The 13765-nt window shown below is 48.8% G+C and overlaps 1 protein-coding gene across 2 annotated transcripts in view; it reads right to left on the bottom strand.

The window, feature by feature from the left end:
- The window catches only part of LOC148021065 (methylthioribose-1-phosphate isomerase-like), a 158827-nt gene that overhangs the window by 51010 nt on the left and 94052 nt on the right, over window positions 1-13765 (bottom strand). For both annotated transcript variants that reach the window (XM_087698920.1, XM_087698919.1), the window contains exons 10-12: window positions 12299-12608; window positions 11989-12163; window positions 11407-11608 (exon numbers count right to left, since the gene is read on the bottom strand). In XM_087698920.1, coding sequence (XP_087555046.1) covers window positions 11407-11608; window positions 11989-12163; window positions 12299-12608 — 687 coding nt within the window. The remainder of the gene's footprint in view (window positions 1-11406; window positions 11609-11988; window positions 12164-12298; window positions 12609-13765) is intronic.

Genomic DNA, 13765 nt, shown 5'->3' with positions numbered 1-13765 from the left:
GGCAGGTGTAACAAAACATCCATAATCTCCTCCTCGCAAATATCCGCCTCCAAAGTAGCTTGCATATCAAGTGGAACCTGTTGGCGGACCAGATAATAGAAGACCGAGCGGGCATGCGTAACCTGGCTAGAAGGTGAGGGAGAAGAACCAAGAAGTTCCATAAAATAATTTCTGTACATATTGACAATGGTCTGCGGATCAGTGACCATGCGACCTTCCGAATCCTGGAGTCTAGTCATATTTTCGCGAGCAGGAGAAACATGCAAGGCGCAAAAGAACTTATGAGACTGACAGGCACTATCTTCAATGTGTCAGTCAAGTTATGCAGCTTGGCCTGCTGATAAGATTTCAACTGAAGCACTTGAATAAGATTGGCCAAACGCATTTCCAATGACAGCAGAAAATCATCATCTGGGGTATCCACGAGCAACGAACGGACCAAAGCCAGTAAGTCCTCTGCTGCAAGTCGACATCGCCGACAAAGAGAGGAATGATGGATCCCATACTGCCGAGCAACCCGCTGCACATTAGAGAGCAGTCGTGCAAAGGAAGCCAAGCCCTCAGAGGCAAAGTCCACCAAGAATCTCTCAATCAATTGCTGCATATAGCCCTGAAAAATTGGATGCTTCAAATAAGAGGAGTTGAAACGTAAAGGGAGCCTATCCAGCAACTGCATAAAAGGTGCAATAGGTTGTGCACGCATCTCAAGCTGGAGGGGGAAATGGTCCGACAATGCATATTGCTGCAAGACCTTCATTTCCAGCATCTCGGGAAGAAAATCATCCCCCTACATGATATACATTTGGTCCAACCGCGACCAAGTAGTTGCATATTGTGCGGAATGAAAAATAAACCTTGAAAAAGAAGGGTGAAACCACGCGCAGAGCAAATGAATTCCACACCCGGCTTTCCGGCGCATCCATTACCGAATGCCCTGAAGTGGATTGAGAAGAGTCAACACGCATATTGAAATCTCCCATCAAAAAACCCCTTCGGCCAAGTGACATCGAGCCCTGCAAAGTCGACCAAAGATCCCGTCAGGATGCGGGATCATTCGGAGCATAGAGGCCCAACAACCATAAAATCTCTCCTTCAAATAAGACTTCGATTACCAGAAAGCGGCCCTGCACATCATTTTTAACAAGAACAGGCTGGTATTTCTCATGGATAATCATCAGCACGCCCGAATAGTGCGTAGCATGTGTCCCTGTATAAAACAAACGGAATCCATGACAATCCACAACTTTTCTTGCTTCACCGTGACTTTTGTGCTCAACTGCACACAATACATCCCACTGGTTCTCATGCAAGACAGTCCACATGGCATGTTGCTTATGGCGAGAGCAAATGCCTCGCACATTCCACGTGGCTATCTTCATATACCTTCAAAAAAGGAAATCAGGAACGAGGCGCCTGTTGCCTCGATTTCACCTTTTCCGCGAGAGCATCCACGACACCCTCATCCAGAAAATCAGCCAATACTGCAAATGAATTCTAGCGGCCTGCTTTAGAGGTAGAAGGAAAATCCACTGCCTTGGGAGTGGGATGGGGATAAAGTCGATCCCAGGGTGTAATCACATTACCTTTTGTATCAAACGCCAGCTTAACAAGTGGGCCCTTGGGACAGTCTGTATAGACTTTCCTTGTAGACTGATTACGGGGGGCAGACGGGGCCATAGTACGTGCAGCATGCTGTGAAGTGAACATTTCTTTCCTGCGCATATACGTGCGCACGGAGTCCTGTGAAGCATTAGGCCCAAGATCCGCCAGGCCTGCATCCAACTTTTTACCTTTTTTTTTACGAGCCTCAATCCAATCAGTGCTACAGGAATCCAAACCCAGGACCTGTTGTTTGCCTTTATCCACAACACTAGGTGGCTGAAGGGCCTCCTGTGCCGGGGCATCAAGCACCATGTCATCCTTAGGCAGCACAACATGCGCATCCTCAGAAGACGGTTGTCTTTCTGGGCATTCGGCCATAAAATGCCCCAATTTACCACATGAAAAGCAGTGTCTTGCAAAGTTGCCCCATTTCAAGCGAAAATGCAAAGGATGCATGCCAGAACAATTGAGGCGAAGCCACGCAGGCCTTTTCCTGGCCGTGTCCCATAACATGCATAAACGGTTTCGATTCATAGCCCTGAGGCTTGGGGAAACCAGCACTGTTCCCACAACTGCCATCGCATCCTTCAACAATGGCCAATAGACCGTCGGACAATTTTCCACTTCCACCCACACCGGGCATTCTCGTTGAAGCAGGCGCTGGAAGTCTCCCATAGGGCGCCATGGTACAGCATGGACCAAGCGGCGATCAAAGAATAGTGGCAACTTGGACAGGAGCTCAGCCCGATGTGTTTCTGATTTCAACAGCACCTCATAAAAGCCGCGGGGTCCAAGGAAGATCTCCTCAACACACTCCCCTTGCAATAAATGGTGCATCCACTGGCGAATATGTGAAAGCACTGGGATCCTGCCAGTGAAGAAAAGTATAACGGCACGGTCATAAAACACCGAAAAAGACCACAAGACTGATTTCGGGTCCATCGTGGCTTCCAGCGCATCATCAGTTCCCAAGTCAGAAAAAGTTTCATTATTATGTTGGACATAATCGCCAAGCAGAGTATTGACAAAGTCCAACAAATGCTCCCAGTCAATCTCCTGCGAATCCACAGGATCAAAGGTGACCTGCGCATAGGAACGTTCCTGAGGACCCATTGGCTCGTCAGAAGTATGCTTGGAGCGTTTGCGCGCAGGCGGCAGTTCAGAACCCGAAGGCATCTCCTCCGTGCACGGCACCATGTCCTCCGGCTCCTCTGTATCAGAATCAGGGCCAAGGGCTGCCACCGTCCCGTCTAGAAAATCCATATCCAGGCCAGCCATACTGCTGTCTTCTCTCTCTATTAGGGGGCATAGGCAAGAGCAACGCTGTCTCTTTCGCTCTCTCTCTCTCTCTCTCTCTCTCTCTCTCTCTCTCTCTCTCTCTCTCTCTCTCTCTCTCTCTGTGCACAGGAGCAGACCAGCTCACTACTCTGATTCTGCAAATGCCGTGGCCTGTCAGACTGTCCTGTGGACCCCGTCCGCTCTGTGGACACCCGGCACTCCTTGCGCTGCACCCCCGTGGTCACAAAAGATAGGCGAAAATGAAGCAGACTGCAGGCGGCGGCTGCAGACAGGGCAGCAAGTCGAGGTACAGGCGAACGCGAGGCAGGCTGCAGACGAGAGGGACGCAGACTGCAGGCGGCGCTTGCAGACAGGGCGGCAGGTCGCGAAACAGGCGCAATAGGGGCAGACTGCAGGCTGCGCCTGCAGACAGGGCAGCAGTTCAAGAGAAAAACGGGCGCAGAAGAAGGTCGCAGCAGACAAAAGCGCGCTTAGGACCGAACTCCCGCCCACCACACAGAAAACGCGTCGCAGTCAGGGGGCACCGGATCCGCCATCGCCCACGCTCACGCCCGTCACCGCCATCACACTCGTTGCACTTCGGCTCTCTCTATTAATCTCTCTCGGATTAGAGGCAACCTGCGTATAGGAATGTGCATGAGGACCCATTGGCTAGTCAGAAGTATGCTTGGAGCGTTTGCCCGCAGGCGGCAGTTTAGAGCCCGGAGGCGTCTCCTCCGCGCACGGCACCATATCCTCCGGCTCCTCTGTATCAGAATCAGGGCCAAGGGCTGCCACTGTCCGGTCTAGAAAATCCATATCCAGGCCAGCCATACTGATGTCTTCTCGCTCTGACGTGACCTGTCCTTGCAATCAGATTTCTCTGTCCTTGCAAATGCCTATGCAAGCCTTTTGACCGCAGGTCTAAGCTTGTAAGTCTGGGGGCCTGTAACTGTCTGCAGAAGGGCGCACAAGGACTGTGCTGAAGTCTGGGCTGCTCGCACAACAGGTCAGTACCTGACTGGCAGTGAGAAGGCTGTTCATACAGGGGCAGGGCAGAACTGCACGGGCGTAAGGTCGTCTGCTGCAATCGATTTGTCTCGCCTCAATAAAGTCGTCCCTGATGGCGGGCAGGACGGATGGCAGGTCACACGACGGGTCAGAGGGGGCAGACGGGCGGTGCAGACGCAGGGCAGGTCGATGTGCAGAAGCAGGCGAAGTCAGTCGGCTGCAGCAGAAGGGTCACGCGACGGGGCAGAGGGGGCAGATCAGGGCGGCGCAGACGCAGGGAAGGTCGTCGTCAAGTGCTCTCTCTCTCTTTTTTTTTTTCGTAAAAGGTAATTGTATTAATTACGAAAAAAAGTACAAGATAACTTGATTACAAGATACATGACGCCAATCCAGGCCATCATGTGAAGAGGGGCTAAGTGCTACAAGTTACAAAGTTATGGCAAGGGGGCAGATGAAATTGCCATAAGCCAGGGACGGAAGTCCTCCCTAGAGAGCAAATCAGAATACCGGAGAAGATCCAACTGCCAGTACAAAAGGCCCTTAAGCCTCACAATATGTCGCTGAACATTATAGGCGGAGTCAAAAAGAAAAGCATTCCTAATGGTCCAGTTATGCCAACAGCCCCAATATCGAAGAAAATGATACATGAGTTTCATATGTGGCTGTGCAGGAGTGGGGTATTTGGGCTGCCCGAAAACCCAATCAAATGGGCGCAGGGTGAATCCAACCGCTCCTTGCCAAATAGCCGACAAAAAGAACCAGATTTTTTTTGCGACAGGGCAAGAAATAAATCTGTGGCGGGCCGATTCCACCGCAGTGGTGCAAAAGAAACAGTTGCCATTGGAGATTCGTCGCTTGGAAAGAGCCGACGCAAGCGGGAGACCACCAATCATCACTCTCCAAAGAAATACTTTACATTTGAAGGGGGTCTTGTTCAACCAGCCCTCCATCACAGTTGCTCTCCACCAGGACCGGGATTTTCGTAAGCCCCATAAAGCATTGGCTTTGGTAACTAACCATTGTTGATCTTTGATCAGAATATGATAAACTTGATTAGCAGAAGCTTTGCTTAAAGGCAGCCGGCCTTGTAGGTTCCAATCCTGCCAGGGATGATCTGAAGCAAGGGCAGGAAAGGGTTGTCTGCTCTGGAGCATCCGCAAAAGCTGTTCCCATAAAGGCCTATATCCCCGGGGAATCCTGTAAAGCCTCCTGGCTGTACGAAAAGATATAAGCACATTACGACTAGCAAGGGTGGCATCCGCGACCGAAGACAAGCCCAAACGAGCCATCCGGTTGAATTGTGGTCTAAGCTCATTTTTGCCTTCCCATACAAGTAAACGCGAGACTGCCAATAATTCCAATTGAAAAGAATTCGTAGTCAAGCGATCCTCCGCTGGATGCCACTGAGCCTTTAGAAGGACCCGTTTCCAGGAACATACCAAATGATTGAGCAGCGACGAGGAAGAACTGGAGAACCTTGAATCAGCATTAAGAACATGCCACCAAGAAGTCCGGATTTGGGTATTGCCCTGTAGAAGCCCATGGCTCTCAAGGAAATAGCGGGCTATATCAACCCATGGATGATGATCCAAGCACATGGCGCGAAAGAGAGACCAACGGAGTGCCTGCATGTGAGTTTGGACATCTAAAATAGCTCCTCCACCCATGCATTTAGGGGTGCAGGCATGCGACCAAGAAATCCAGGAAATACCTGCATGCAATGAGTCCTTCTTCCATAGCATGAAGCGAATAGACTGAGTAAGAACATTGAGAGTCGTAGCAGTCCAGGGCAACAATGGCAAAAAATATGTCAACATTGGCAACATAATTGTCTGGGCCACTTTGAGACGAATATGGAAGGGCCAGGCTTGAGATTTCCAATACATAAACTTGGCCATCATTTTCTGAGAAATCCACTGCAGAAGCTGCTTTGGTGGAACGTCGACACCCAAAGGGTACCCAAGGTGCCTGACAATGGAGCCACGCGGAACAACCAGACCCTGCCAGTCCAAGGACTGCAAATCCGACTCCGTGCAGCTGAGAATGGCTGATTTGAGCGCATTGATGCGAAGGCCAGAGGCTTGGCCAAAAATGCCCCACACATCCAATGCGCGCTTGAGGTTGTCCTTGTCCGCCCGCAAAATCATAAAAGTATCATCCGCCAGGGATTGGGTAATGAAGTGCTGGCCTGAAGGAAGCGACAGACCGGCCAACTGAGAAGAGACTACCATATGGGATAACATGGAAAGAACTGGATGTGTCGCGAGGGCAAAGAATAGCGGGCTCAAAGGGCATCCTTGCCTGACTGAGCGGGCAAGTACAAATGGCTCAGTAACACCACCGTTCAGCATGACTCGCGAAGACGCCGCAGCACTAATGGTGTAGATTAGACGAGACATCCTGGGACCAAAGCCCATAGCCGACATAAGTTCAGCAACGAAAGACCAATCCAGATAGTCAAAAGCCTTTTCCAGGTCCAATTGAATGAGTACTACCTCCTGGTTAGAATGCCTTGCATAATCAATAGCTAGTTGAGCATTCAATACATTGTGCAGAATATTTCGGCCCTTAATGAAACCATACTGTAGAGGATGCACAATGGCCGGGAGATGCTTATGAAGCCGATTCGCCATTATTTTGGAAAAGATTTTGTACATTGAACCCATCAAGGAAATGGGGCGCCACTGTGTCAATGTAGATGGCGAAGGAACTTTTGGAAGCAGTTTAATAAGGCCTTCTTTCCATGAGGCAGGCATGATCCCGGTTTGCCATACCTGCTGAAACAAGGCCTGCAATGGTTTCGCCAGTTGGGTAGCAAAAGCTTCAAAGAACTCATTGGTGAGACCATCCCAACCCGGGCTTTTATCCTTGGGCAAATGTAACAAGACGTCCATAACCTCTGCCTCACAAATATCGGACTCCATAACAGCTTGCATGTCCTGCGGTAGCTGATTACGGACCAGGTCATAAAAATCCGAACGGGCCTGAGTGATTTGATCTGAAGGTGGAGAAGTGGTGCCGAGAAGATCACGGAAATAAGTCCTGCACATCTGCACAATAGTCTGCGGATCCATGATAAGGTGACCTTCTGCATCCTCGAGTCTGGTCATATTCTCCCTGGCAGGAGAGGCGTGAAGAGCTCGAAAGAATTTATGGGTTTGACATGCATTATCTTGCAACGTCTCTGTCAGATGTTGCAGTTTGGCCTGCTGATATGATTTCAATTGGAATTCTTTAAGAAGATCCGCCACTCGCATGGCCAGCGCGAGCAGAAATGCATCATCCGGAGTGTCCACCAGCAGAGAACGAACCAAAGCCAGCATGTCCTCGGCTGCCTTGCGACGCTGCCGACAAAGAGAGGCATGGTGGATCCCATACTGCCGAGCAACCCGCTGCACATTAGAGAGCAATCGTTCGAATGACGCAGTGCCCTGAGAAGAGAAGTCGAAGAGAAATCTGTCAATCAATTGCTGCATATAGCCCTGAAAGATGGCATGCTTCAGGTAAGACGAATTGAAACGCAAAGGGAGTCTCTCCAGAAATTGCTTGAACGGGGCAATGGGTTGTGCAAGTAGCTCAAGCTGCAGAGGGAAATGGTCCGACAGGGCATATTGCTGCAATACTTTCATTTCGAGCAGCTCAGGAAGGAAATCATCATTCTGCATGATATATATACGATCCAATCTTGACCATGTTGTTGCATACTGGGCAGAATGGAAAGTAAACCCTGTAGCGGACGGGTGTAGCCAGGACCAGAGATCTTGCTTGAGGACGTCAAGAGCCAACGCCTGCCACATACGACTTTCCGGCGTATCCATCACCGAATGCTCTGATGTGGACTGGGAGGAATCCACACACATATTGAAATCCCCCATGAAGAAGCCCCGTCTACCAAGTGACAAGGAGGCCTGCAAAGTTTGCCAAAGCGCCCGACGAGATAAGGAATCATTCGGAGCATAGAGGCCAAGTAGCCATAAGATTTCCCCTTCGAATATAATTTCAATCACCAAAAAACGGCCATGAACATCATTTTTAATCAGAACAGGCTGATATTTGTCATGGACAATCATAAGCACACCCGAGTAATGCATGGCCTGTGACCCCGCATAAAACAATCTAAAGCCATGGCAATCTATCACTTTTCCGGCTTCATCATGACTCTTGTGCTCAACAGCGCACAGGACATCCCACTGATTTTCATGCAACACAGTCCACATAGCATGTTGCTTGTGTCGAGAACAAATTCCACGCACATTCCACGTGACGATTTTCATGTATACTCAAAACAAAATCAGGTACGAGGCACTGCTTGCCTCGATTTGACTTTGTCAGCGAGAATGTCCAGGACTCCCTCGTCCAAGAAATCTGCCAACACTGCAAAAGAGTTCTGCGGACCAGATTTGGAAGTAGACGGCATATCTGCTGGCTTTTGGATGGAACGGGGATAACGACGGTCCCACGGGGTAATGACATTACCTCTGGTGTCAAATGCCAGCTTAGCAGAAGGACCCTTCGAACGATCCGAGGACATTTTCCTGGCGGGCTGATGACGGGGGGCAGAGGAAACCATAGCAGGAGCCGAGCGCTCAGAAGACTGCATTTCCTTCCTTCGCATGTATGTACGCATGGAATCTTGTGATGTAATAGGCACATTGTTCTCCATGGCCGCAACAACCCTGTTGCCTTTTTTTGCACGGACTTCCACCCAATCAGTGGCGCTAGAATCCAGACCCGCAACCTGTTGTTTACCTTTGGCCAAAGCTTGAGGCTGATGGGTAGCATCCAGCGATGGGGCATCGCACACCATCTCTTCCATGGGCGGCACAGCATGGCCATCATGGGAAGTGTGTTGCTGTTCCGGGCACTCGGCCATAAAGTGCCCCAACTGTCCACAAGAGAAGCAGTGCCCCGCAAAATTGCCCCATTTCAAACGAAAGTGTAATGGGTGCATGCCAGGGCAATTGAGGCGTAACCAGGCAGGCCTTTTTCTTGTAGTGTCCCATAGCATACACAAGCGGTTGCGATTCACAGCCCGGAGACTGGGAGGGACCAGAACAGTGCCCACAACGGCCATGGCATCCTTCAATAGCGGCCAATAAACAGCCGGACAGTTTTCCACCTCGACCCAGACCGGGCATTCACGTTGCAGCAGACGCTGAAAATCTGCCATTGGACGCCAGGGAACCACATGAACCAACCGGCGTTCAAAAAACAAAGGCAATTTAGACAAGAGAGCAGCACGGTGCGTCTCTGATTTCAACAGGACCTCAAAAAAACCCCTGGAGCCAACAAAAATCTCTTCAACACAGTCCCCTTGTAGCAGATGTTGCAACCACTGGCGAATACGGGAAAGCAACGGGATTCGACCAGTGAAGAAAAGTATCACGGCGCGATCATAAAATACCGAAAAAGAGCGTAGGACAGTTTTTGGATCCACGGTGGCGTCCAGCACATCGTCAGGTGCGGAGTCAGAAAATGCTTCCTGATTATGTTGAACATAATCTCCAAGCAAAGTGTTTGCAAATTCCAGCAAGTGTTCCCAGTCCACTTCCTGAGAGTCCACCGAATCCGAGGCAACCTGGGCATAGGACCGATCCTGAGAAACGTCTATCTCTTCCGAAGCATGCTTGGTACGTTTACCCGCAGGCTGGATGTCAGGACCAGAGGGCATCTCTTCGTTGCACGGAACCATATCCTCAGGGTCCTCCGCATCGGAATCCGGGCCCAGTGCTGCCACTGTTTGATCTATGAAGTCCAGATCCAAACCAGCCATCGTATATGATGATTTGATCTCGAAGGAGGACTGGCCCTCTGTTTTGCCGACTCACTCGCTTTCCCTTTTTTCTGCCTCCGTGCAGGGGCAGATAGGCGAGGCACAGGCCGGGCGGTCTCCACAGCAAGACGGGACAGGCTGGGCTGCCGGGCAGGGGTCCGTCAGCAGTGTCCGGGAACAGGGCACGCTGGCGGCGCCAGGAGCAGGGCGACTGTTGAACTTAGGGTTTTTGGTGGAATAGACAAGGGCGTGAAACCTGATGCAGAGCCTACCAGAGCGACGCGCACTGCTGCCGCAGAGAGAAAGCTGCGGACGGATGCCAGCGGCCGATTCCAGCCGCAGACGGAACCTGCGTGCTAGCAGGACAGGACCTGCGGGACGTGCAGGCGGGCGACGGGCGGGACGTGCAGGCGGGCGTCAGGCGAGGGCAACGGACGTGATGGCAGGCGAGGGCGACGGGCGGGACGTGCAGGCGGGCGTCAGGCGAGGGCAACGGACGTGATGGCAGGCGAGGGCGACGGGCGGGACGTGCAGGCGGGCGTCAGGCGGGACGTGCAGGCGAGCGCGTCAGGCAAGGGCGACGAGCGGGACGTGCAGGCAAGCATCAGGCGGGACCTGCAGGCGAGGGCGTCAGGCGAGGGCGACGGGCGGGACCTGCAGGCGATGGCGTCAGGCGGCAGCGACGCATCACCTCTTGTCTCTCTCTCTCTCTCTCTCTCTCTCTCTCTCTCTCTCTCTCTCTCTCTCTCTCTCTCTCTCTCTCTCTCTCTCTCTCTCTCTCTCTCTGCACGTTCGGCACAACTGCAGATCCAGGCTGTCGCAGGACTGTTTTGCGCGCGAAAGGCAGGCGGAAACGAACAGGACAATAGGCGGCGCCTGCAGACGGATCAGCAGGTCAATGGATCACGGGCACGATGTGGACGACCTCTCTCTCTCTCTCTCTCTCTCTCTCTCGGGAGCACAAGGATAGGGACCCGCAAACCTTATGTAGACTGCGCAAGATGGTACAGGCAATTGACCAAGTCAGTGCAAAAGGACAAGCATCCTCTCTCTCTCTCTCTCTCTCCCCCCAACGGCAAGCACTCAATTATGTCTCCTCCCTTCATCATTCATTCATTACAGCATTCAGCCATTCTTCAGTCTCTTCTTGTTCATTCGCATTGTTGTTTAAAAGTTCACTGTGTTAGCTGTGTTCATACATTCTGTATTTTCTCTACAAACCCGAGTACATCCTCACAGCTTGGCCTCTTTCGGGTTACCCTTAGGCCTCTTGAGGTAAGATAACCGGTTGCCTCTGACATGCACCCTTGGCCTCATGCCTAGCTCCCTTGGGGTGGGATGACTCGGGGTACTATGGGCTGGGCTAGACTTGCAATCCCTTTTTGGTTCTAGTTTGGGCCTAAGAGGGGATGTTAAGCTAAAAAAGATTCATCACACATTAAATTTTCATTAGCTCATCAAAACAGCCCCAAAACTCAAAAGATTACCAAAGTTTCTATGTCCCATAAGCAAACAACCAAACTTTGGGAAGATCCACATCTATAAATAGAAGGCTGCATGGCCACTCAGTTCATCCCTTGTCTTGTAGAATTTCAGCCATCAGCCTTCTTCGACTCAGTGTCTAGACCCAAGTGCTTGCTGCCACATCTACTTGCAAATGCAGATTTAGAAGGATATCTTAAAAGTTTCTTTGTTCTAAAAGATACAAAATTAACAACATAAGAAAGTTAATTACTATATACCTGTCGGTTGTTATGCTCATCAGCATGTCCATCTTGTGAAAAATAGGCCAGTATTAGGTTCCCCAAAAATGCTCCCACATCAAATCCAATGGGCCCATAAAATGCAAATTCTGGATCTATGGCTTTTGTGGATGTGACAGTAGCCATGATAGATCCAGTATGTAAATCACCATGAATCAATGATTGAGATCTTTCACAAAACCTGCATGAAAGCATCATCTTTCTTAGAAATAAGAAAGTGAAATAATCTGCATGCAATATTAGATGCAAAAGAACAAAACTTTATTTTACTCTTTTGTTTAAACGAATGCAAAAGAGAGGAAACACTTTCAGTTAGTCTGCTCTTGACTGTCTGGGAAAACAAGTTGCTTTAGCCTCTAGCATTGTGCATTGATATGAGTGACCTTGACAAGCAGAGATGTTTCAGAGTCCAAAAAGATCTATTCATCTTAGTCCCTTATTCAACCACGCTAGCATTAAGACCCTATTTGCGATAAGTAATGAGTTCAATGCCTGCATGTCATATGAAGGGCAGATAGAAAGAGAAAGATAGGCAAAGACAAAGATGGGGAGAGGGAGCACTTGGCCTTCAGTTCTGCTATCTCAATTTTAAGCGTCTCATCCTCACGCAAATCCTTGGCATCCTCATCAAGTTGAGGAGACGTCCACCGATTGTTTGATGCTTCCATATAAGGCTCCGTGAAAATAACCTGCTCAGTTAACCTACAGAGCTCTACATTGCCACAGAACTCAGCCACTGCAATACAAACAGCCACCACACAATAAGAATGATTACAATAGATCATCTGCAAAAATGGAAGTAAGAACAAGATCACAATTTTGATGCATGGGTGTTTTGTTACACCGCCTTATACTTGACATGGCCCCTCACCTGTAGAACGGTGTTCTCTAGTTGAAATAGCTAGCAGAGATGAATGAAAAAGTGTCTTTGCCATGTACTCAGACATGTGATCTGCTAGAACAGGATACACAATGCCTTTAATCAATCCCTTCCGCAAGATAATATGTGGAGGCTCCAGATACTCCATTATGATGGTCGACATGCCACGATCGAAATAGTAAACCTCTGGGACATGTTGTGGACACAAGCTCCACTGTTTTTTCAGTGCTAATGCTTCATAGTAAGAACGATCTGATGTCATGGGCCATGACTCACCAACACAACGAACGTAAGGTACAGACTGCAGTCACCCACCATAAGGACATCAATTTTTGGAAGTGCCCCCACCATGATGATAACTTGGCTGAAGTCATAACATCTAACTGTATAGTGAAAGGAAAAATGTACATGAAAAACCAGCTATAGGCCCTCATTCTATATTAATCTCAACAGGCTCTTATTCCATCTGAATTTTTAACCTTGGCTCTTGAGTCTCAAGCTTTGAATGAAACTTCAAATTTGCATATGGCATTCTGTTAACTCGAGCAGATTATAAAACATGCCTACAATCTCTTTTCACAGTAGATGCCTGTTCACATTCATTTTTAGAAAAGGCCTAGGAAACATGGCATCCACATGCCCAAGTAGACTTCAATAGCAAGAAGCTCAATAACTTCCCTGATTCATAAAATTAAAATTATGCTAGCAGAGTACACAACTCAGGCTCAATGTTCTACATCATGTACCCACAATTTTAACAGCATGCTGTGATGCCTTTTAAAGCATCAAAAGTACTTTCCAAATTTCAATTAAAATTGGAAACTATGTGGCAAACACAAATGGCAGCTTAACTCTAGTCTTGTAATTTTCCACAAAAGTGGCTACAAGCCACTTAAGTGGCTCAGGTCCTATTTCACTATATTTAAAACAACATGAGCCGGTCGAGCTTGGGCTAGTGGACTCAACACTATAAATGGACCTCCTAATTATTTTTTAACCTCTGCGCAGGAATTAATGGAAATAATTACATATCCTAGATTCCATCAAATCTGAATTCCTGTATAAAGTTTCTTTTGAGTGCTGGCATAAGAAGCCCTATATAAGAATCTTGTATATCCTCAATATATAAACCAAGTACAAATATATGAGCTCATCTCGAAAAGAATATTGTGCTAAAAATCTAGACCTATTGGATTCTCCTCTAGTCTACACATTATGAATAACTGGACCCAAGGAAAAACAAAAATAAAGGCAAGTAGGAGAAGATACCAAAATTGGATGAGACTTTACCAATATTGTTAGATAGTAGGATAAAAGGTTTAAAACAAATTTCAAGTGGAAATTCATTATGTACAAAAACTGGATTTTCCATGTGTGTCAAGTTGTCACAACATTAGTATCCATACTCCACAAAAAGCACCACACTCAATAAAACATTATTCTGCTTGCAGTTCAACA

This window comes from Lygodium microphyllum, chromosome 18 (genome assembly GCF_053477565.2).
Source record: "Lygodium microphyllum isolate KBCC chromosome 18, Lygodium_microphyllum_v1.1.10, whole genome shotgun sequence".
Classification (NCBI taxonomy): domain Eukaryota; kingdom Viridiplantae; phylum Streptophyta; class Polypodiopsida; order Schizaeales; family Lygodiaceae; genus Lygodium; species Lygodium microphyllum.
This window is presented reverse-complemented; position numbering and strand designations above follow the sequence as displayed.